We start from the raw sequence: 25086 nt of genomic DNA, 5'->3' as shown, positions 1-25086 counted from the left end.
TACACTAAAAACAATTGATGACTTTTAGTACCATTAAAATACGATAATATCTATTCTATTGTAACTAGTAAAACTATGCAGAGCATTCATACGCCCAACTTTCCCAATCCTTGCAATAAAAATGATTCCAATTTTTGATATATATCGAGCTAATTTTATTAATATCCAGCCAATAAAATTATTGATGTGAATATATTTATAATTTATCATACTTCTTTATATATATCAATTATTCTATCAGAAGGAAATCATCAATTTTTTTGTTTGTCATCGTGTCGCTGAAATATGGCGAGAAAGAAGTTTTCATACATTCGCGCGTTTTGCCAAAATTAAATTAAATTAGGCGACGTGAGATTAAATTACATGATATATATATGTAATGATATTTTAATTCTAATTTAAATTTAATTAATTTCCAAGATCTTATCTTAATTTAGCCCATAGTAACTTCATTCTAAAAATATTCTCTTATTTCGTGATCCAATTCCACTTTCGGTTTAATTAATTCCTATGTCAAAGTAATGCGCCATCAGTACTACGTATCAAATGAAAGTGATACTTCCATTGCCCTTGTCAGAGGTCAAAACATGTATTCCATCGGCGCGTGGCCAGAAATCCTATGTTATATAAGACGTGATCATTTGTTTCGCGCTTCTTTCTTACTTCTGCTTTTGTGTCGCGCTGCGTCTGCTTGTAAATAAATTGCTTTCCCGAAATGGATATTAAAGATAATTAAAAATACAACGTCTCGTCCATGTCTTCAAACCTGCACGCTGCTTCAACCAAAATAATGAATATATCCAATAAATATTTATGGAACCTTACATCTATTGACAAGAATTTTCCATTTTGAATGTTTAACGATAAAAATATCTGAAGAATTACTTACACATCACTCTTTGTCGTATACAATTGATTTTCAAGTGATTCAAGGGCCATCCATTTCACAGGTACTTTGCTCTAAAAAAAGGAAAGACCACTCAGAAGAATCTTTTGGTAAAATGAGTTACTGAATCATTCAATAAATACTTATAATATTTGTTTGGGTAAAATGTATTTCAAGTCTTTTTCATATCCGGGTTAGTTTCTCCTCCAAAACATGGGACGATCCTATTTTTGTAAAAGTATTTTCATGACTACAATTGAATCAGCATTTTGAAAAAGATAAAAGATTTAAAAATTGCCTTAATCGGTAAATAATAATCTACACATTTAAAATAATTGGTGAAAACAAAGAACCAGTTAATTAGCCAATAACACTACAATTTTAATTTTATATGAAAGCCAAAGACCTTTAAGTATGCTATCAATGTCTGCTTACATGCCACTCCTCTTCTATTTTCAACTGAAATATACATTTTCTCGAATAAAAATTATTCAATAAAAATTACTTCACTATATATTTTCCATGAAGAAAATCTTTGACACAATCCCATCAACTCTAATCATTGTACTAATTTCTCCAATTAATATTTCATACGGAAGTACATGATTCCCCAAATACGTCATCAAAGATCCCAATTTAAGAAGATCTTATACAATAATAATAATAAACATTAATAGCTAAGCTAATTTCGTCAGTTAATCTCACCATTTTGCAAATAAAGTTAACAAATCAGAATTCTCTATGCTTATTTATATGTTATATTTTAATATACTTATTTCTATGATAAGATGTGCTTTATTAAAGTTGTTTGACATAATAAAATTAATATTATTTATAAGTAGTAGAACAGCTGGCCGTTGAAAGCGATTAGAAATAATAAAAATTAAATCTACATATTTGTCTCATTTGTTGTTTTTTAAACTCATTTTTTATTTGGAATACCTAACAACTGAGATTTGGTGATTTTCATTTTTAACTTTTTTTTCTTTGAGATTTCATGTTTTGTGTGTTTACATTCATTGGTGCTTTTTCCCATCTTCAAATTGTAGATTCAATGCACCATTATGTAAAAAAAAAAATGATACAAATTAAGAATTAATACGTGGCTTAGTAAGAATTAAATCACTTACGATTAAAAGCAGATAGACAAATAGACAACATTAAATTTTTCTTTAAAAAATATAATACTCTATAAAATATAATAATATATAATTATTTGAAGAATAAATTTGATCTTATATACAAAAATATTTATTACATTACTTATACTTCAAATAATAAAAGGAAAAAACTAAGTACGTGTAATTAACTAAACACGTGTAATTAACTAAAACGTGTAATTAATGAAAATTAATTCAATCAGAGCAGGGAAATATATTACAATCGAAGGGAATTAGGTAGAAATAAACACACACACACACACACACACACACACACACACACACACACACACACACACACACACACACACACACACACACAAACACACACACACACACACAAACACACACACACATTTATGTTATGAAAATGCTTCAAGTAATTTAGAATTAAATCTATTTTAACTTTTATATAAAAATTAAGGAATTTTTTTTTCTTACGATGTTTAGCTTTGCTTGATTTTCTTATAGTAATGTTTGCAATGCTACTTTTTGAGATTTTGTTTCTATCTCTATAATTTTGATAAGAATTACTTTCAAGTAAATTATAAAAAATGCTGTTTTTATACACTATTAAACACTCACAGGAGGCTTCGCCTGCGTCTGTTTCTTTATTTAAGCTTGTAAAAAAAAGTAAAACACATATGATTGTAAAGCCTACATTTTGTAAGCGTATACTAAAATGGAATTGATAAAAGTTATGCTTTTCAATTACCTTTGAAAAATCAATTGAAAATCCAGAGAAATTGATACGGTAATAAAACTGATGTCATTATAAAGTTAATTTTTTGAATTTTGAGGTGGTCTAAAAGTAATTATTTGCAGAGTGATATGTTCAGAAAGTATTGCAAAAAAGCTTTAATTCTTTTAATTCCCTTCCTAGACGGGGGTAGAAAATTTTTAATTGGATTTTAAAAAAAACCTTTGCTAATTTTAATTTGAATCCATCAAGAGATGTGGAATTGTACAAGGTTCAAATAAACAAACTGACATTCAATTTATATATATATATATATATATTCTACTTTTTATTATTTTTTTATTTTCGATCTTTAATCCATTAATGCATGACTTTTCAAATTTCAAAATAAAAAAGTCCGCATATGACAACAGAAAAATACACAATAAAAGAAATCAAAATAAAATTTTGAAAAATTGTCTATTTAAAAAAATTATTCTAAATTTTATCCTAAAAATTACATATCCTAAAAGTTTTTCTTTCTATTCTAAAATATATTCTAAATTTCTATTTTAAAGATCCAAAAGTATCCTTTAGTCTAAAAACATTTCTATTCATAGCTAATACGAAAAGTAAATTATGTATCAAATTTGATCAGTAGGCTTTGAAGGGTTAATATATTTCATGATTAATTGTAATTAAAAAAAAAACTTGAATCTTGTAATAATTTTTTTATTAAATTCGCTACTATCTGATATCTTTCATATGAAATTCTAACTTCATTTAAAGTAATCTATTAATTAATAATCAAGTTCAGAAAATATTAAAATAATTTTTCTTTGTAGAGATAATTGAAAAATATTTCTCAAGATAGTCATGAAATAAATGAAGAATTTATTACAATATCCTTTCTTTACATGCATCACTCAAATTAAATCAAATATTACAGGAACTAAACAAGAAAATTAAATTTAGAATAAATAAGGCTCATACAGGAAGTTTAGAAAACATTAGCAACATTTTTCTTAACACTTTCTTCTAAAGATAAAAGAATTTGCAACAATTTTCTTTGAAATGCACTGAATTTGTCACTAGAATATTGGAAGAGTGCCACCGTTTTCTTTTACTTACCCTAGACATTTTGAGATAAGTGTCCCCTTCGTAGACATCTCGACTGAGACCAAAATCAGAAATTTTGAGAACTTTTCCAGACGCCACCAAAACATTTCTAGCAGCTAAGTCTCGATGTACGACCTGAAAATTTTTTTTGGAATAATTTAAATTTTAAATGTGAGACTTTTAGAACATTCTTAAATTTATTTTTAACTTAAAACGATAGTCTATGGATATCTTTATTTTAAGAAAAATCTTTCTGAAAAGGAATTTATCGTAAATGCAGTTATAATTTTCAAAACTGGGACGAAAGAAAATCCTTTTAAAATTTTAGCAGTTGGATTATGTTAACAATTTTTTTTTGACATTGACGCAATGATATGTTTTTAAAAGAGAAAATAATTCTAACTCGAAGAGTGTTGAAGTTTCTTTTTTCTCCTTGCGTTGTTTCACGATAAGGAATCCATCAAACTGCTTCTAAAATAGAATATGCTATTAAAGCATGTATAGAGTGTTTGTTTTCGACTCTGTGTCTACAAAACCACTTGATCAGCAATTTGTGTTTATTTTCAGATTTTTATAGCCTTCTTTTTAAGGTTTTCACTTCTGCATGCAGCAGATGTTTTCCAGCTTGTTTAATTTTATTTTTAATCGCTTGATTAAACTGATTTGGATCTTGTAATGATGATTCCAGTTCTTGTCCCAAGATTTTTTTTTTTTACAGATTACTTTTTTTGTTAAAAATAATTAGTTTGTCGCGTTGACCGATAAAAAAAAAAAAAAGAGGAAAAAGAAGAAGAAGGTGAACGTTACAGCAAGGATTATTAAGTATAGAAATATAAGACATCTTATTCTATTAAGCACTGGAATTCCATAAGAATAATGATTTTTGAAAAATCTGCTGTCACGTTGTTTCATTTTGATTAATTTTTCCTTGAATATTAAATTTTTTTAGTTATGTTGCACTAAAGACTTCCTATTTTTTATTTTCTCGTATGCAAAGAGATGCTCTTAGCATGCAAAGAGCATTGTAATTTTCAAAAAAATTAGAACACTGTACTTTAAAGAACTTCTACAATTTAGATTTCCATGAGTTCAAAAAACACATTTTAAAAAATTATGTTCGAGAATACAATAAATAAAATACGCATGGAAGTGAGAGATGAAATCTGGTACTAATTCTAACAAATAATTTGGAAAATTTTATCACATTTTTGATGTTTTCAGGAAGTTAGTGTATTAGTTTTAGTGTCAGTGTTAGTGTATTAGTGTTAGTGTTAGTGTCAGGAAGTTAGTGTGCATATGAGCTCTATAAATCAAAAACTCAAAAGGTTAATGGATGAAATTCGGTACATAATTTTATCATCAGAAATAAAATGTAAATGTGTACTGAATTTTGAACAAAATATGCGAACGAATTGACCATCTTTGGTTAGAATGCTCCTGTATATAGGAACTGGGTAATATGCAACAGCATATTTGAATGAAATTAGCAAGAGATTGACATTGATATATATTTTCATTATTCTACGAAAACACAAAAGCTATATATTGTGTTACTGCATGTGTTAGTCGGAGATGAAGCCCCTTTCCTTTATTTTGCTTTACGCCCCCATGCTTTGCGATATGCCCAGATATATATGTTCAAATAAAAAGAACAGAATAAACGATTTTGCTTGATGGGAGAAAATTCCCGCTGGCTTAACCCTTTAAAGGGCCATTTTTTTCTAGTCATATTATGTTAAAATATTTTTAGGCTTGAAATTCGAATAAGAAAAGGGATTCATTTAGCTTATTAGATAAATTTAATTTGATTCATTAATTAATTTGGTTAATTAATAATTAAGTAACAAATCAAGACACATCATTTTGTGTGAGATAAAGAACTGAAGCATCTAAGTTCCTGACTTACTAAAAAAATTTGTCAGAACTTATACCAAACCTACATAATTTCATGCAAAGATTGATAAATTTGGTGGGAAGCATACTTCCCAAGGCCCTAGAAAGGGTTAAATAAGAGAATGGAAAGTTATGATAATTTATTAACATAAAAGATTGTATAGTTCATGAAATTATTAATATAATTATTATTCGAAATGTTTATTTAGATGGTTTTATTCTTTTCAAGACAGGTGGAAGATTGCAATGTTTCTAGAAATGGATTAAGTATTTGATTTCTATAATGCGCATTGTGGTATCTTCTTTCTGTAAAGTTACCTATATTAAAATACTGTCGATAATTGGCAGTTTCACTTCTTTATTTAACTGATTAAAATAAATATTGAGATTTTGAATGCTTCTTGAATCTGAAATGATACGACAAACAAAAAAATGCAACACATGAAGAACCTCATATTTTGTACTGCAAAATATAGCCGTGCGTAATTTGTAAGTCATGAGATTTTTGAAATCATTATAGATTACAGAAAACATCTTTCATTCATTTAATCTGGTTAGTTAGCTCAACCTTTTGGTTTTAGAGAATCAACTGGCACACCGAGAGGAAATTATTCCAAGAAGGGGAAACGAGAAGGCATACAAAATTGGTGGAATTGGAATTTGATGAAGGAAATTTGGAATAATTTTGCAGCATATCATTTTTGTAAAGAAACTAGGGAAATAAAAAGTTTAGAACTCTTAAAATTGAACAGAATTTGATGAGTTTTGAAACATAAAAAATAACCACAGGAAGTGGTCTTTCCAAAAATTTTCTCGCTCACTCTCTAATAAAAGTATTATCTTTTCCCTCCGCATAAATTTGTGGACTTTGCAAATGCCTTGCATGGCATGGTGAACAGTAGCTATAAATACCGATTTTTGGAGCACATTTAATATTTTTATTACATCTATCCTATCATCCTTCCTACCGGGGGGGGGGCACCTTGAAATGAGAATGAGATGCTTCCGGCATGGTGGTTGGATCGCGCCAACCTGGAGGGTACACGAAAATATGGGGGGTCTGGCTCTTCCCATGAATGACTGGACGTACTGCCTTAGGAAAGGGTTGTACCGTGGCCGGTGATGGCTCTTAGGACACAATCACAATTCCCGACAGTGTTGCCGTTGCGGCTGTTCGGGCATTCAGTATTATTTATCTGTGTGCCTTTGCCCCCCACCCCGAAGTCAGTGATATGACTATCCTGTCATCCTTCGCGATTTTTTGGGCGATAAATCCCTGGCATGCGGTTAATAATATGCAAAAATTGAATTTGTGTTTTAGGCAAGCTTTTACCAACCCAAGTCACAATCTCACGTACTAAATTTCAGTCATTATGTTTTGGAATTATCGGGTTGACAAGTTTGTGAAAATAAGATCAACAGATGGAACAACCTGACCTATGTGGCTTTAAATATGGATGGATCTATATTTTAAACATTAAATATGCATACCAAATTAATTAAAATTCGAACAACTGGGCAGAGAGATTTCTTTAAATTGATTTCGTTTGATAGAATTTGATAAAAATTTACAAATTTGGTATAAAGACCATGTAAACCATATACCAAATTTCACGCCATAAATCTTAAAGTGTTATCGTGTATAGACAGAAGATAATTTTAAAAATGTGCTTTCTGAATTCGAAAAGTTCTGAAATGTGGGGATTCGTCAAAATTTTGATCTCAAGTCTTTTGACGATTACAGTATTTTTTCTATAACATGACAAAGTGATATTAACAGAGCGTATAATAAATGGTCGCAAACAATAGTAGCTACTGTAGAAAGAAAAGTGAAAAGTGATAGAAAAAAAGGGGAAAATAAATAAACTACGAAATTAAACAATATATCAGCAAAAAGAAAAGAAACCTATCTATTTTCAACATCAAATGTTGAAATAAAAACGTCCAAAAATGAAAACGAAATAAATGAACAAACCAAATAGTAAAACACAGAAAAGCAAAGCAAAACGTTCTTGCTTAGAACTGCTTATAAATAGAAAAATAAAAAGTATATAAAAATATAATTTATAAATAAGCAAAATGATAAGAATTGGAAGAAAAGTTCTTCGCCATTACATGGAGTAAAAAACGAATGAAATTAAAAAGAAAAAAAAAATAACTAGATGAGCCATTGGTAATAAAAATGTGAAAAATAAACAATTGCTGTTAACCATTTTGCTCGTAAATATTTAAAAATAAAATAAATAACAGAAAGCAGGAATTTTAAATTTCCTATGCCGACTTATCTAATTCAAAGAGCGCAAAGTTCGAAATACATTTTGTCTAACACGAAAAATTATTTTCCTAAACAAATAACGTTAAAACTTTCATTTTGCATTTTTTTTATAAAATCGTCTGCATGTGCCAAGCTAACTGAAATTTAAAATCAAGCGATTTTTACTGCCAACTGGAAAAAAACCCTTTAAATATTAAAATTAAATATTCCAGATGAAATAAAATTTTGCTATCTTCAATAAAGCTGCAAAAGATTTCACTAGCTATCTTTAATCGATGAATCGATGCGAAGCTGGATATTTTCTCTGGTATTGGAGTAAGCGAACAAAAAAGAATTGGATACCAGCTTTTGGGCGAGACAAATTATTTTGGGAGTACTTTAGAACGCTTGGCCGCAGATGTCTGGATGCCAGATATTTGGAACGATGCCATTTGGATTCTATGTAATGAACCGGATCAATAATCAGTATTTATTACTTCTTATTTTTATTCATATTTTATTTTTTAATTTATTATCTATTTATAATTTTTATTAGCTCAATATTACATACAATATTAAACTTTTTGAATTACAGCATAAGTGCATTAAGCACCTCATAACAATTTTATTATTTCTCGATTAATGAAATTGCTAGCGATACTGGGAATTTTGTCACCAGCCCTTTGATATAAACTTTTTTTGGGTCATTCAGCACTGTTCAGAAATTTTTCACACAGCCATCTATGAATTTACCGAAATCTAGATAGCTAAAACAGACTAAGTTGACTATAAGCTTCTTCTAAAGACTTTGCCATGTTAAGTAGGCGTGTAAAAAGATCTGACTGCTGGGTGAGATAGTAGCCGAAATAATACTTTTATCAATGCTTATTATGCATCGGCAATTTGTTTCCATTCATAAGTTTTCTGGAATTCAAGAATGCAAGGAGAATAATTTTCCTAATCCTGATACTGATTTGTTTACAATTTTTTTCTTGTTGAGTTGCACATCTGCTACAGCAATTTTGCAATAAATAAAAATCAAAAGTATTCGACAAATAACCATCCGTTAAAGAATTTAATTAAATTGCGTTTTATAATTGAAATAATTATTATTGATAATAAAACATCCAGTGGTTTTTTCCAAAGTAAACTTTAAACAGATAAGATTTATCCTTTTGCTATTCTTATTTATTTTGCTATTCTTAAGGTTATTCTAAATAAAATCGTCTGTTAATAAATTCTGTCAGAGCAGCAAATAAAAAAAATCTGTTCAAACTTTTTGAATCGTTTGTTTTTATTATTATTTTTTTTCCTTTTAATATTATCTTACCATTCCAACGTATTCTTTGCGACTTGTTTCTTTCGTGGATTTCCCGTGATTATTCGATAAGTTTGTGAGTTTTCAATAATCCGATGTCTGATAATTAGAATAATCAAGTATTATGATCACAAATATTATGAGGGATATTGTATTTGTTAATTCGATGTCTACATTTCGAAATTATATAGCGCTGACAGAAAGTTATTCTTTTTTTCTTTCTTTTTGGAAATCGTTCCTTGCTTAAATGCAAATTAGTTGAACCGAGTAAGTGTATATATTCCTTCAAATTTCTTCTTAATAAAGCATCAGTTTCTAATGGCAAAGCTATTAGGGAGATCTGCTTCATTTTTCCTTGTACTGTTCTTGTTATTCTTAGAATCCTTAAGTTCAATGTACTAATGAAGCTACATTGATGGGCTGGAAGATTCCACTCCCGTTGTTAGCGAAGCCGTAGATTTTTTTAAAAAAAGTTTAAAAGTTCTGCCTGGTGTCTTCTTCAGATGCTGAAGGCATCACGTGTTTGAATTTTATTGTATAAAGTGCAGACCGGTTTGCAAAAGTTCATTATTTCAGAATTCAAAGGAGATTCAGCAATTGTAACCCATAAAAATGCGAAAAGAAGAGTTCTTAGATAAAACAATCGTGATCAATAAATCTCATAATTTTAATAAAAATGATAGGTAACTGTAACTGCTTCACAGTATTGTTTATATGGTCAGCCATCTTGTTTGGCTACATTTTACTGTTGGCATCCTTGGCGAAAAAGGAGCACACTAAACTAGGATTTTACCAATAATGTTATAAATCAATACATTCTTTTTAAATGGTAAAATTTAAAAGGAAATAATTAAATTCATTTAAGATGAAGGCACTTACCTTCATGCTTGCTAAATATTCCATTCCTTTGGCTATTTGTAAAGCAAATGCAATCAGCTCAGGCAAATTCATTTCTGTGCAACTGCTTTTCATTTTCCTCAAGTATGTTATCAAAGAACCATGTTCAGCATACTCCATTATGATATACAACTGACCATCTACAAATCAAAAATATCCAGATATCTTTAAAACTTTCATTTTTCACGACTGGCATTCTAGATTAAGAATAGAATTTTAAAGAATCATTAATATAAATGTGAAGGTCAATTAAAATAATTAGAAATAAAAATACTGAAAGCAGAATTTCAGAAATAACATATATGATGAAATATTGTTTTCTGCAAGGAAGGTCGTTTTACATATATTGTTACAACTACATGAATAGATACTAATAACCAATAGCGATCATTAGGCCCAGAGAATGGCGACTTTGAAGGTCAAAATGGAAGATCCATTTTAACCTTCAAATATTCAAGAATCTTGGTGACAGTTTCATTAAGACTCGAGTTCCGAAGATAATTTTCGAACATTCTATACTTTTTCATGGGAGCTTTAGAAAAGTGGAAAGGACCTATGAAAAGCGGAGTCGGGAGACGTGAATATTTGAGCCGAGTTAAAGATAGTTATTGAAAGAAGTCTGTTTTCTACTGTATCTATTCCTCTGTTCAAGGTAGAAAGGCCAGACAACAAAGCTCACGATGATGCTTTAATAAATAAGATAAGAATTACTAATTATAAATAAGAATGTGTGCATGTGTATTTGCGCCCGTTTTTGTTGATACTCTACAGGACGGATCATTAGATGTAGTACCAACAGATCATTTTAAAATATCTGAAGTACATAAAAGAAATTAACAATCTTTGCTAATAATAAAGATAAATATGTGTCTGTGTGTCGATGCTCTACTATAGGCCAACTTTTTTCACTATAGCTACTAAATCTTACGCAGATATACTTTGGAGGGTGATAATGCGCAACTCTGAGTTTTTTATGAAGTTTTTTTTATTAGATTTCTATTTCATTAGAAATTAAATGGAATTTTGAAATTTTTGAGCCATATTTTCCGAAAATACAACAACAAAAAGAAATCTTACACTATTTTAAATTCGAAAAAAATGTCTTTACAATGATATGAATTTAGCTGTCGCAAATTTTTTTTTTGTCTAATTTTAATTAATTATTAAGAAGGCTTTTAAGATTATTTTATAACAATATTTTCATTTTTGAAATGAAATTGAAATAATTTCTTATCATTGTTACAAATATTTCATCCAGCGTTTTTCTTCCGTTATTGATGATCAAAGCTCTAAAGATTCGATTTTTTTTTCCTACGGTGAATAGATTTCTGTTTAAATTATGCATCAAATAAAATTTAAGAATATTTTAATTCTATAGGTTTTTACTGTTACATCTTAGTTTTAGAAGTTAACAGAGATGAAGAATTTTTCAATTTCACCTATTTTTAAATAGTATATTGATCTTTTTTTCTAACATGATTGTTGTATAAAAATATGTTATTATTCTTTTAATTTGAAGTTTTGCTTTTTTATTGTAGTAAACTTGTTTTTTATTGAATAAAAAGTGTTGTTAATTTTCAATAAATCTCAGCATGGTTCTTGAAGACAGCACATTTATTAGAAATAGAAACGAAACGAAAAAAAAGAACACAGGTATTGACGGTTACGCACACAACATCATGTTAAGCAGTAAGCGGGAGGAATGCGCCGGAACGGAGCCAGTAGTGCAATCACACAGATATTCTTATGCGAGGAAAAATAGTTCGCTCGCTTCATCCCAATAAAACGTTTTTTGAATAATCTTCTTGGATGTTACGTAAATTATGAATTGAATTCTTTAATGTAATGATTTGCACAAAATTTCAGTACTTATTGATTCTATTCTGTATCATATTTTTATGAACATAATTTTGTCCAACAAGGATGCTTTTGGATTAGTTAATAACTTTTCCGATTAAAATTAAAATTTCAGATGAAATGATAATAAATATGAAAGTTAAATAACGCAATGAACATAATTGTGTAAGGCTTCTAAAACAATGTGAGATTTGAAGTTTAATAATAATTTTTAGAAGAAGCCAATTTTTAGACAAAATTACTCATATAAGATTAAAGTAAAATTTTTCGAAAGCAGTCATCCCGGTAACCACCTGGTCACCGAAGGGGGCTACTTAAAAAATGTAATTAAACCAATCTGATATTAATTTGTCATTTTTTTATTACGATACATAATGTACATACTTACCATCGTCAGTAGAGGCTCCCAAGAGTCGAATGACATTCGGATGAGAAATCTCTTTCAGAAGATTCAGCTCTGATACCAGGTCTCTTCTCTCAGATGGCGAACTGCCGTCTGCGAATGAAAAAGAAAACTCTATAACACTTGAACATTCAAGTTATACTTTATATAAAATTATAAATAAATCTGTTACAAATTATCGTCCAGGAATATGGTTTCACTCAACCATGATTCTTAAAAAAATTCTCGATTATTGCAATAACGTAATAAATACAGTAAGAAAGAAAATAATGAATAAGTAAATTTGAAGAAAATGATATTTTGATATTAGCGGTAAAGAAGTAAAAAAATAATTTAATCTAAAAAGCAGAAAAAAATTTCTAAAATCAACGTTTCTCCTGAAAAGAAAATGATTAAGGGAAAATATTATCATATGATAAAAATTGTACAGAATTTTTAAAAATGAAATTATATGACATGAGATGAAAGATTTTCTTTACAAAAAATTGATTATAAAAGTTTAAAGAAATACAAAGAAATCTGAGATAGCAGTTTTTCGTAATCTTTCTCCTCCCTTCTGGAACGAAATATAGAAGACGAAGAAAACATTTTTTAATATTTACAGTGATCTCTTTATAATTCAATCATTTGCCAATCCAGCATTTTCAGATGCAATAATTCCGATTTATCCGTTTTCTAAGAAGGGTTATTTTTTCTAATAGCTGGAACTCAAACTTTTCTTTAAATAAAAATTTTAAGTTGAATAATCACAATTAAGCATTAAATAAAAGCATTATGAATTGAATCAAGCAAACCTTTCAACATCTTTACTGCCACGATAGTTGTCCCAGGCATGCCAGCAATATTCCTAGCCTTTCCTTTCACCACCTTTCCGAATTCACCTTCTCCCAGAGTCTCTTCCAACGTCAGTTGATCTCGAGGGAATTCCAGTTTCGCTTGTTGCTAAAATGAGAGATTTCATTACCTCAATGTATTTTCGAGCATTATAAGGAAATTCTAAACAAAACATATAAACTAGATGGAATAAATAAATGCGTAGATTGTTCATTTGACAGAATCAAAAGTTTTAACAATATTTCAACCAACTGTTGTGGAATAAAAAGTTAAATAAATATTAGCAAGAACTTTTGACTAAATCAAAATCCTTTAAACATAATAGTAGCATAAGCGTAAAATGTAATGAATAGTTGACGTATTTTTAATCTGCTCTTATATGAAGTATAGAACATAGAAATCATCAAAAACTTGAATTATAAATTTCCATGCTGTTTTATATCTTTTGAGTTCAAAAAGTGTGTTTTTAGAATTTGTCTTTTTCTGTTTGTCCAAAATATGATAACTCAATATATAATAAAACGAACTTAAATAAATAATTTGGTGTGCGGTGCACTCAAAACGTAGATTTCTGCGAGATTTTGAATGCAATCTATGAAAAAAAATTTGTCTATGTACATACGAATACATTATCTCAACATTAATCAAACTAAACAATTATACAAATTCCCATCAAGAATTAACATGTTTTCTTTATCTTCTCATAAAGGAAGTGCAAAAAGAAAAATTATAGTAATCATAAAAAAATAATTGACTTTCGGTCGTTATAACTTTCCATATTTTTTCATGGGTTTTGAGTTAAAAAAAAGTGTTCTATAGGAATTATTTCTCTCTTTCTGTATGTCTCAAATATGACGACTCAAAAACAAAATGACCGAGACAAATAAATTGGCTTACGGTCTTTACACCGAAAACGCAAGCCTTTACCGGATTTTGGATGAAATTCATAAAAAGGAAGTCTCCCTGCACGTCTGCACACGAATCAAACTAAATGAAAAATTGATAAATGACTTTTATCACTAGAATTGTAATTATTTATCAAGTGTCACACCGAATTCGTCAGTCGGTTAATTGACTATTGGTCTCTTTATTCATGTGTATGATGAATATATCAAAGATGTAATTAATTGGATTTCTAAAATTATGTTCTTGTCCCTGTAAATATAGATCTGTGCTAAATTCCAAAGAAAGAACCCCAAAATACATACACTAGTTATATGCACATTGAGATTGTGGTTAAAGCTTATAAGCCAGTTAACAGCTACGTACACGGGCAATTGCTTTTGTATTGTGGTCATGTTACTCGGCTGCGAACCACAAGGTCCCAGATTCTATCCTCGCTCATCACATCCCGCCACATTGGTGACCCCGGACGATCAACCTTCAACCTTCGTACAGCTGTTGTGGCGCCATCTACCCATAGCAAACTAAAGTAGTCAGACTCACTTGACGCAGCAACACAAAAAGGCCGCAGCAACACAAAGCCGTCAGACACACTTGACGCAGCAACAGCAACCACATAAGCTCGACATAACGCTTGGCGCTGCTCAAATGAGCACAGGCGCATTAGATTCAGCGGCTAATACATCACCACTCATCAGCCATATCGTTCATTTCATCTCTGACTCATTGGAGGGAGAGTCTGTGGTGAAAGCTTATAAGCCAGTTAACAGCTACGATACACGGGCAATTGCTTTTGTATTGTGGTCATGTTACTCGGCTGCGAATCATAAGGTCCCAGGTTCTATCCTCGCTCATTACTAACCGCCACAAGATAAAGTAAGTGTGGGGCACATTGTGAAAGCCCAGAGGAGAATATTCTCACTGACATTCTGCAATAACTTTTGCTTTTGTGTTATAGAATTAACCCCTTTCGTTGGAAAGACGTTCCATGTACTTATCGAAGCTTTTGTCCCAAAATATCCAATGACGCGCTAGACACGTCAGCAGGCAATTGTCGCAGAAGTAAAAATGATTTCCGTGGCCCGTCGATTGAGATTATTTGCCAGACCACAGTGTACAGGAGCACAATCTTAGGTCGAAAATTAATTCATTTAGAAGATGTAAATCTTTTCCGATTTCTATAAGGCATCGGATACTTTGTGTGGCCTCGCTGCGAGTTACAGTGAATTGTTTCAGCACACACACCTGTGGATGTTTTGCTACCCCAAGTTTAAGATTTCCACTGACACCAGTGACACGTAAATGCATTTTAGCAGAAGTTTCCTCTTTATAGATGGGAATTAGCTGACTTACAAGCACATTTTGTTGAAGCGGATAATCCACTGTTCCTCTTGCCACCAGGTACGTAGATGAATTCAAAGGAGTCCTGACGCTGGGCAGCTCATCGTCCTTGGGATGCAACATCCAGCGTCGGTAGGTGAGTATTCCAGCAACCACTATCAGGCCACTCACTATCAAGGATACGACTACAATCATTGTTACACATTGGGTGCCACATCCACCCCAACCTAGAAAAAAAGAAATGATTCGTAAAATCTAATAAAATTCATTAAATGTTATATGCTCTGTAGAATTTAAAATTTAAGTGCTCAGAAGATAAAGTAGTTTAAAGATCCGTATAATATTAAACTCCCCGAAAATATAAAAAGTTAAAATATATAAAGATGAAAATATGGTATATAAAAACATATTTTTCATGATAGGGAGAATTTTCTTTCGCAGTGTAACATTCCCCGTTTCTCAGTACTTATTAGACATTTACAGCCAGCTGTGTCGACGGTGTTAAATACTAAACTCCTCGAGACAGATGGTGGATCTTTTCACCTGGATGGTCTCGCATCTGTTCATTAGCGACTACAGTGAAAGACCACATGTGGAATTCCTTGTTCAAGAGGTATTGATCGTACCTTCAAAGAGAAAGGGGTGTCCAAACATTTGGATGCTAAATGTTTCTCATTGTGAAAGGTGCTTCCCTAAAAGGACCTTCCCACGACCGACCGGCGCCGCTGAGGGAGTATATTGCTGAACCCCGATTGGCCGAAAGAGAGCTCAAATGACCAATGTAAATTAAGAGGCGGAGATTGTCGCCGAAATAAAGTGCTGAGATTTTTTTTAGGAGAAGAGAAGAAACGAATTGCAGGCGGACTGTTGGACTATGCCCAGAGTTCGGAGTCCAAAAACCAACTAAGTTTCAAGAAATATATATATATATATATATATATATATATATAGGGCGGTAAAATAAAGAATTGTCTGGAAATTCTGCTTTTTATTTGATCAGTCTAGATCAAGACATTACAGAAGGCTCTGAACTTCCTGTCTGTGATTTTTCTGCAAGCCCCCTAAATTTTGACTGCATCTACCAAAATAAGTCTAAGTATTGCTGTTGTAGCAGAACTTTTTGTTTAAATATAAATTATTCCCTTAATCTTATGAGAAATTTATATATTAGAAATGATTCTGGTTTTGATTATAAAGTTTTTTGCTCAGTTTATGAACCATTGACGCTTTAAAAGCAATATTGATGCTAAATAATTTAATCTCACTCATATTCCTACGAAATTTTTGAATAACTAGGGATAACTTTTAAAATTAATTCTAAATGCAGTTTTCTTTAATTTTTATTCTTATTTAACAGCTGAAATTAGTTTTGATGATGCGTTAAAGTACAATCCAAAACTTATCGTCGAAATAAAGGATTTCTGTGCAATTGGCTTCGATCATAGTGTAGTTTGGTGGTTTATCACTAAATCAAGGACTTTTTTTAATTTTTATACATATAAAAAACAACCCAACTGTGAGTGCACAGTGAATGAAACACAAGAACTCGTTAACAGGAAATGACGCTTTATTCCACAAGAAAACTCGGAACACTTGTAGCAAAAAACAGCCCAAAAACTTCTCAGACAGTGCTTTCAGAAATAAACAACATATCGGCAACAGCAAATCACTAATGAAACGGAGCAGGGTACAAGAACACCGAAAGTAAAGCAATTGAAGAACTCGCTCTGCAATTGACACTCCAAAGGGAGAATTTACTACATCGACTCGCATTAGCTGTTTCCTATTTCATGCAATCTTCGTGATAGGATATATAATGTTTTCTAGATGGATCTACAGATTTCTGTACTCAATTGGGGCATCGCCATAATTCTTGTATTTCCTAGTACTTTTATTTTGGGTTGTAAATAGTCTCCAAGATTGTCGTGAAGGCAGTGGTCACTATCCTAGCAACTATTCAGCATCCATTAAAAATATCAGTAAATCTCTTTTCCTTGTTTGGATGCTAAGTATACAGTGAAACAATATTATAATTTGCAACAATATCATGAAGTTTACCTACATTTTTTTTATATTCCCCAAGTTTATGCCTATCTTTTCAGAACACATTTATTTTCTCTTCTCAAATGGAAATCGCTGAAAACGAAAAAAGATTTCCCAAAAATAAAATATATATATATATATATATATATATATATATATATATATATATATATATATATATATATATAACCAATCTTAAGTAAGAAAAAGTTTGAAAACGAAACTAAAATGAAAACGAACCAAAAACAGTTTCGAAATCGCAACTAAAATTTATAACCTATTTAAACTAAAACTAAAAAAGAACTTCATAGTATTTAGAGAGCACAATTGCAGCTACTTCTAAAACACAGATGAATTGATACAAAAGTATTAGAATCAAGTTAATAGGAAAAACAAAAAATCAAATAAAAATTAAACCAAAAACTGTACTGGCCTTTTCGTTTTTAATTTTTAATTTTAGTGCTATTTTTTGTTTTTATTGTTATTTTTGTTATTGTATTTTTACTTTGTTGTGGTTAATTTCTTCTAATTTGTTGTTTTATATTTCCTTTCTGTTAAAATGGTATATCTCTTGAGCATAATTTCAGGGGATTTTCGGGTCACGAGGAATCATTATTAGACAATGTCTGTATTTCCTCACAGAAAAAATCCCTTTCTTTGAATCCCTGCCTGAGGGTGACCCTTGAAAAAGTCTTCAGGCCGGATTCTTTTTTTATATTTTTTATAATTTTTTTGGTTTAATTTTTATTTGATTTTTTGTTTTTCCTATTAACTTGATTCTAATACTTTTGTATATATATATATATATATATATATATATATATATATATATATATATATATATATATATATATATATATATATATATATATATATAAACTTCGACAATACTAATATTATTACTAATTGCTATCCAAAAGATTTAATTCTAAAAGATACAAATATAAATCAACTTGAGGCTACATTTCTGGATTTAAAAATCGAAATTGCTAATGATAAAACAATAGTTGGTATATACGATAAAAGGGATGATTTCAACTTTAAAATAACAAAACTATGTAACTACCATTCCAATCTAAACTCTAAAATTTTCAAAAATCTAATTTTCTCACAAGTTAACAGGATCAAAAGGGTTTGCAATAATAAAAATTCTTATATTGAAGCATCAAATATCCTCCTTAAAAATTTAATTAAAAATGATTTTCCTAGAAATTACTGTAATGTCAATTTTTTAATTAAACAAGGTATGGTTTGGGATTAATCTTTTGGCTTAAATAAAAATAGAAATTTACTTGCATATTGGATCACTCAATAGATGGCGCTGGGTGCCTACCTCTGTTTACATAATTTACCGTTAACTTTCAAAAACAGGAAATCACAATCGATTGTTTAAAGTTTCATTCACTGTTGGATGGTATGCTCTGGCCTTTTCGTTTTTAATTTTAATTTTAATTTTAATGCTGTTTTTGTTTTTATTGTTATTGTTTTTATTGTATTTTTACTTTGTGGTTTTTTTCTAATTTGTTATTTTGTATTTCCTTTCTGTTAAAATGGTATATCTCTTGAGCATAATTTCGGGGGATTTTCGGGTCACGAGGAATCATTATTAGACTTAATGTCTGTATGTCCTCACAGAAAAAATCCCTTTATTTGAATCCCTGCCTGAGGGTGACCCTTGAAAAAGTCTTCAGGCCGGATTCTTTTTTAATATTTTTTAATAATTTTTTTGGTTTAATTTTTATTTGAATTTTGTTTTTCCTATTAACTTGATTCTAATACTTTTGTATCAATTCATCTGTGTTTTAGAAGTAGCTGCAATTGCGCTCTCTAAATACTATGAAGTTCCTTTTTGGTTTTAGTTTAAATAGGTTATAAATTTTAGTTGCGATTTCAAAACTGTTTTGTTTCGTTTTCATTTTAGTTTCGTTTTCAAACTTTTTCTTACTTTAGATTGGTTACTATATATATATATATATATATAGAGAGAGAGAGAGAGAGAGAGAATATAAAATAATTTTGTATTAAAAGTGTTTTATTCAGAAAGAGAGTTATTCTGAGAAATAGCAGAAATCTCGCATTATCTAATAAAAATCAATGTTAAAAAATAAATCTTATTTATTCTGTAATAAGTTAACATTCTTTCATATGAAGTGCGCAAAGATAAAGTATTTCTATCATTAAAGTATTGTAATTTGATCTCGAGAGTATTATGAATATCCATACTTCCGATCTCCAGAGTCAATAAGGAACATTTCTGGAATTATCTCTGCAGATGGCTCTATAAGCACAATAATTTAAAATCGCGAAAAGCTACAAGGATATACTTTGGTATATTTTTTTTTACCAAATTTTTAGATGTCTTTAGAATATTAAACGAAATTCATTCTTGTGAGGTTTTTCTCTTTTACATCTATATGCATGCAAACATGATAGGTCCAAAATACAAATAGATAAATGGACTATTAATCGAATAGATTTGCCATTAGAATTGTATTAGGTTTCAGATTTCATATTCAGTCCGTCAATGGGTTGATCATCCATTGATCTATATATCTGAAAGTAGTATGCGAATAAGGTTCTCAAAAAATACAACGATTTAAAAACAAAAAATTTAATATGTGGTTTTTTAAACAACATTCCATAGTTGGGTGAAATTTTAGATCTAACTGAAAAGAAAAATGTCTAAAAGTCCTTTTGTCTCCACCGATTTGTCTTTGAATACGAAAAGTGAAATAGAGAAGAGACCTTTCTACTTTTTTTATTTGTTATTTCTTTCTTTGTTGGTAAGATACGGAAGAAATCAGAGAAAGTGTGGGACATGATACCGAAATGTGTGCAATAACACATAATAATGATAATAGAAAGTTCTTTAATAATTAATTGGATCTAGAATCATTAACTTGAAAACCAGCCGGTGTGGTTTCCCATAAACTTTCTCGTATATTCCCTGATAAAGGTGTTACTTCTTTAAAGTGCCGGCGTCCTGGCATAGGTGTAGAACGTCATCCCCGTGATCTGGGCGTTCCTGGTTCGAGTGTGGTTGTTCTTATTCTGCGTTCTATCTGTGAGATGTGTGAATGCCCCCCCCCTCCCCCTGTAAAAAGGGGTTGTGCAAGCGAATGTGACGCATGAAGTAACTAAGTCATACTCTTGGCCCTAGTTAGCGCTACTGAAAAATAAGAGACGCTCATTCGGCTTAAATCGATGACAGATAACTGTCAGTGGGCTTGTAAATTGCCATAAGTAACAACACAACAACTTCTTTAAGGTTCTGTATAAAATTGTGGAGAGTATTTAGCTAGGCCTTGAACGCCATAAGTGAACAGATTTTTATATTTCTCACACGAGAGCTGTATGATTGATATTACAGTAAAGAGAAACCTGGTACTTTTGTATTAACTACATGCCATTGGCGAACAATAATTACGAACGATTTGTCTTTGGGGTGAATCTAACGTTTTTGTTGAATCTAATGTGCAACTCTGGTAATTTATCGCTGACATAGGTGCCAAAAAATCGACTATATATTTCCGATGACTTTTTTTCAGATCGATTGAAACCAACAGTTAACAAAGAACTACAATTGTAGTCGCAAAATATCATACCGAGTTTCATTTATATAAATCATTGCATTTTTGAGTTGTCGGATTTACAAATACCGGCCTACAGACGATAAATGCTTTCACGGATTTCATTCGAAATTTGATGAATATCTATACTTTAAATGATAACTATTAGTACTATATTGTATTTGTCTTGAAACTTTCGTTTTATAATTAACGTGTTAACTTGTACTTGGACAGCCGGTTAGACAGATACCTTTCCAATGTATTTCGTTCAACATTTGATAAAATCTGTACATGGTGTAAAATACTCATGACAAATTTTATCCATTTAGCTGAAGACGTTTCAGAGTTATTCATATTTGCAAACTTATATAATTCCAGAAATGTGTTTTTTCAGTTCCAGGGAGATCTGACACATGGAGATTCATCAAATTTTCGAATTCGATCATTCCAGTTCTATCTCAATAAATGCTTTGCCCATGGTTAAATCCATCTTTCTGTTTCCACCTTCTTGAAATGAAGGGCTTATACATAAAGATATTACAGAAAGTGAATGAAATATTTCAATTGGATGTGTAAGAAAGTCACTCACTTTCGGATACGTCTAAAGGTTGGTACTTAATGTTAGGCGTCTCTTTATATACTTTCGTCTGACTTCTCGACATGAGTTTTGAAGGCGGAAAAAACTGAGTGCAGATGCAGGTGTTAGGTCCGGCACAAGTGCAGGGGGCAGCAGATTTTCCAACACCCCTTCCGCTGGCACCAGGTACTGCTGCTCCTCGGACATTGCCTGCAGAATCAAAACTGAAATTGAGTTTCTGAAACATACTAAATAGATGAAGTTAAAATAATTAAAATTGAATCAGTATTAAAAATTATAATTATCTGCTATTTCATTTGATTGAAAATTATAATTCCAATAAAAAAATTCTTATAAAAAGTTATAATTCTCTCTATTTAATCAAATGCTGAAATTATAAGCATTTAAGCTTCAGAGAGAGAAAAATACTTCTGAAAATTTATTGAACTTTAAATAAAACCGTTGTTATGGCATTTTCACACAAAATATTTATACCTTATTTCCTTCATAAGTCTATTTTTTTTTCTTAAATACTTGTTTATGGTTATGATAATAATAAATGGCGAATAACATACGTTTTCATGAATTCGGCCCACAAACGTTTACGTACTGATTAATACAAAGTAAAATGTCAAGAAATCTAGTTAAGTTAATTGTAAAAGAGATTAGTTTCAGTTAGACAATTTTGAATGTATTAAGATAATAAATTTTTGTTAGAGCAGTAAATTGCCTAAGGAAATCAAGTTAAATATTAAAAGTATAAAACATTTAAATAGTAATTCGATTAACATCCCATTTTGAAGTAGCTGCCAAAAATGCATTTAATTAACCGCACTTAATGTAAATACATATTCATCTGCGGATTATTAAAACCGTTAGTTGATTTTATTTTTTACTTTCATCTCATCAAACCGAGCTAAAATAATAGGTGTTTAAAATATCCAACTTACTTCGTAGACGAACTTTAAAAAAATAACGCATAAATTTGTTTTTAATGTATCAAATAATTAAAACAGTGTTACAAGGTTATAATTAGAAGAAAGAGACATATATTACCATTAGTTTTTTTTTAAAAAAAAAAAACCCTAATGGTTACCTAAAAACCCTAATTAGTTAATGAAAACTTAACAGAATTTTCAATGTTTAGAAAAACAACATTTAAAAAATAATGGAAATATTTAACTTTTCTGTTCCATGCATACTTTTCAAACTATCTGAAATGTAATAGACTTCAAGATGAAAACGATTTTTATGAACAAATATATCATGAAAATTTGAAGTTATCTTTAAGGATTTTTTCCCAGCATTTCTCTATGTTTCGAATAGAAAGTATCCATAAAACATGACTAAATTAAGCAATCTTAAAAATCCGAAGTCTATCACACCCTCCAAGGTGCATTAGACAGCTGATTCCATTTTCCAGTTCTTCTTAACATAATTTCTTGAAGTAAACGTATTATGGAGGGGTAGGCAAAAAGTTAACTAAACATTTCAAATATTATTGTTGGAGAAGTTTAAGTTAAAAAATAAAATGAATAATTTATTTCTGATTGAAAATACATTTTCGGTTTTATCTTTTGCTCATTACTGAAAAACAAAGAGTTTTAGAATTTACAAAGTTAAAGCTTTTTTTTTTTTTTAAATTTTATATCATAAAAAAAATCGAATGTTTCAGCAAAAAGCAGTTGTACAATTTAGTCTGATAGCTTAAAGGAGAAAAAATTAATTAGGGTGTTTTATCTCAAAAGAATTTTTTAAATTTGCGCATAGTTTTTGAAATATCAGTATAATTTTAATCAGACACGTCTATAATATTTCAATACTACTTACATAAGAAGCAAGTTAGAAACAGATAAAATTAGCCCGGTTTTATTCCGCGCTTTCTGTATATATGATATTTTTCATTCGTTTGCGATTTATTGATTTTGAAAAAAAAGTCCTAATTGCTTCTGATTTCTGTATCGCATACCATTCTTATTGTGAATTACTTAAGAAATTGAAACAAATCATCAGCTGCGCAGTCCTGTGAACATAACAAGGATATGAATGCATGTTATCTCCACTTCCAAAAATAGGTCCAACTTGATGTGTTGCAAGGCTATATCTTAAAAAACTTTAAAAAGAATCTGTGCTTCAGTTGAATCATGAGAAAATAATTAGTGAAGAAAGAGTCCCAGTAAGTACCGTTGTTTATGAAAAAAAATTGTATTAAAATAAAATAATATATAAAAATTATAAATTATAGAAAGGCAAAAAAAAAAAAAAAAAAAAAAAAACCGTCCGGTTTTGTTTCTATGCTTTCTGTATATATATTTTTCATTCGTCTGAGATTTATTCATTTTGAAAAAAAAAAGATACATCCTAACTGCTCCTGATTTCTGTGTCACATACCATTTTTATTGTGGATTACTGAAGAAATTGAAACAAATCATCACCTGCGCAGTCCTGTGGACACAACAAAGGATCCATTTCTTCCAATTCATCGCATGTTCCATCCGGGCATGTCTGAAGATGCGGCGAACAAGTGGCGTATTCTTCAACGAGTGTGGGTGAAGACTGAGAACGCCAGTGGCAGAATCCCCCGTTCGCTCCACGCCCACAGCTTGTGGAGCAAGATTCGGCTGTTCCATGGATGGCACAAGAAGGGAACTTGTGACCAGGTTCGATACCTTTTATGAATTAATAAAAAGTTTATGCAATTAATATACCAGATGATTATAAAAAAACTATCCTGATACATGAGGCCGTAACTATCATAGCATTCCCAAGAACGGAATAAAATTTTGGCTCATGGTATTTTGAGTATGCGTTCAAGAATCATGTGGAAAACAATCATTAAACTCTAACCGTTACGGTTATAATGATAAAATTTCAAACTTTTCAAATAGCAACATCAACTTTGTTTTCATTGGAATATGTACTCCACAGCAAAAAACAATAAATAGCGTTAGAACGTTAGTTATTAGTCCGAAAATCACCAGCGTTAGACAGACTAAGTAGAAAAGTGGGAAAACAACTGTAATGTGCCAACCAAAGACGTGAAGTTCAAATGATTTCTTCGGCATGGGATATGCTTCGGTTCTAGGCACCATCTGCCGCATGTAAAGTGTCATTGTGGATAAAGTAGAAAATATGTGAAACACAATAAAATATTTTGCTTTTTGTTGTTTCTCTGCTGTTATTGGTTATTTTTTATTTTATTCGTAGTCTATCTACCGCTGTTGATTTTCGTGCTACAGGTACCGTTCCAACGCTATTTATTGATTTTGCTATAGAGAACACATTCCAATAAAAAAAAAATTCTGCTGCCGTTTGAAAATTTTGGAATTTTGCCGCTGTAACCGTAACTGTTG

General features: G+C 30.4%; 1 protein-coding gene across 2 annotated transcripts in view; it reads right to left on the bottom strand.

Moving 5' to 3' along the window:
* The window catches only part of LOC129975046 (proto-oncogene tyrosine-protein kinase receptor Ret-like), an 84496-nt gene that overhangs the window by 21367 nt on the left and 38043 nt on the right, over positions 1 to 25086 (bottom strand). For both annotated transcript variants that reach the window (XM_056087918.1, XM_056087919.1), the window contains 8 exons: positions 24169 to 24402; positions 21746 to 21943; positions 15557 to 15771; positions 13261 to 13408; positions 12452 to 12559; positions 10189 to 10346; positions 3857 to 3979; positions 890 to 960 (listed from right to left, as the gene is read on the bottom strand). In XM_056087918.1, coding sequence (XP_055943893.1) covers positions 890 to 960; positions 3857 to 3979; positions 10189 to 10346; positions 12452 to 12559; positions 13261 to 13408; positions 15557 to 15771; positions 21746 to 21943; positions 24169 to 24402 — 1255 coding nt within the window. The remainder of the gene's footprint in view (positions 1 to 889; positions 961 to 3856; positions 3980 to 10188; positions 10347 to 12451; positions 12560 to 13260; positions 13409 to 15556; positions 15772 to 21745; positions 21944 to 24168; positions 24403 to 25086) is intronic.

This window comes from Argiope bruennichi, chromosome 7, assembly GCF_947563725.1.
Source record: "Argiope bruennichi chromosome 7, qqArgBrue1.1, whole genome shotgun sequence".
NCBI lineage: Eukaryota > Metazoa > Arthropoda > Arachnida > Araneae > Araneidae > Argiope > Argiope bruennichi.
Note: the sequence above shows the minus strand (reverse complement) of the source record. Positions and strands in the feature narration are given on the sequence as shown.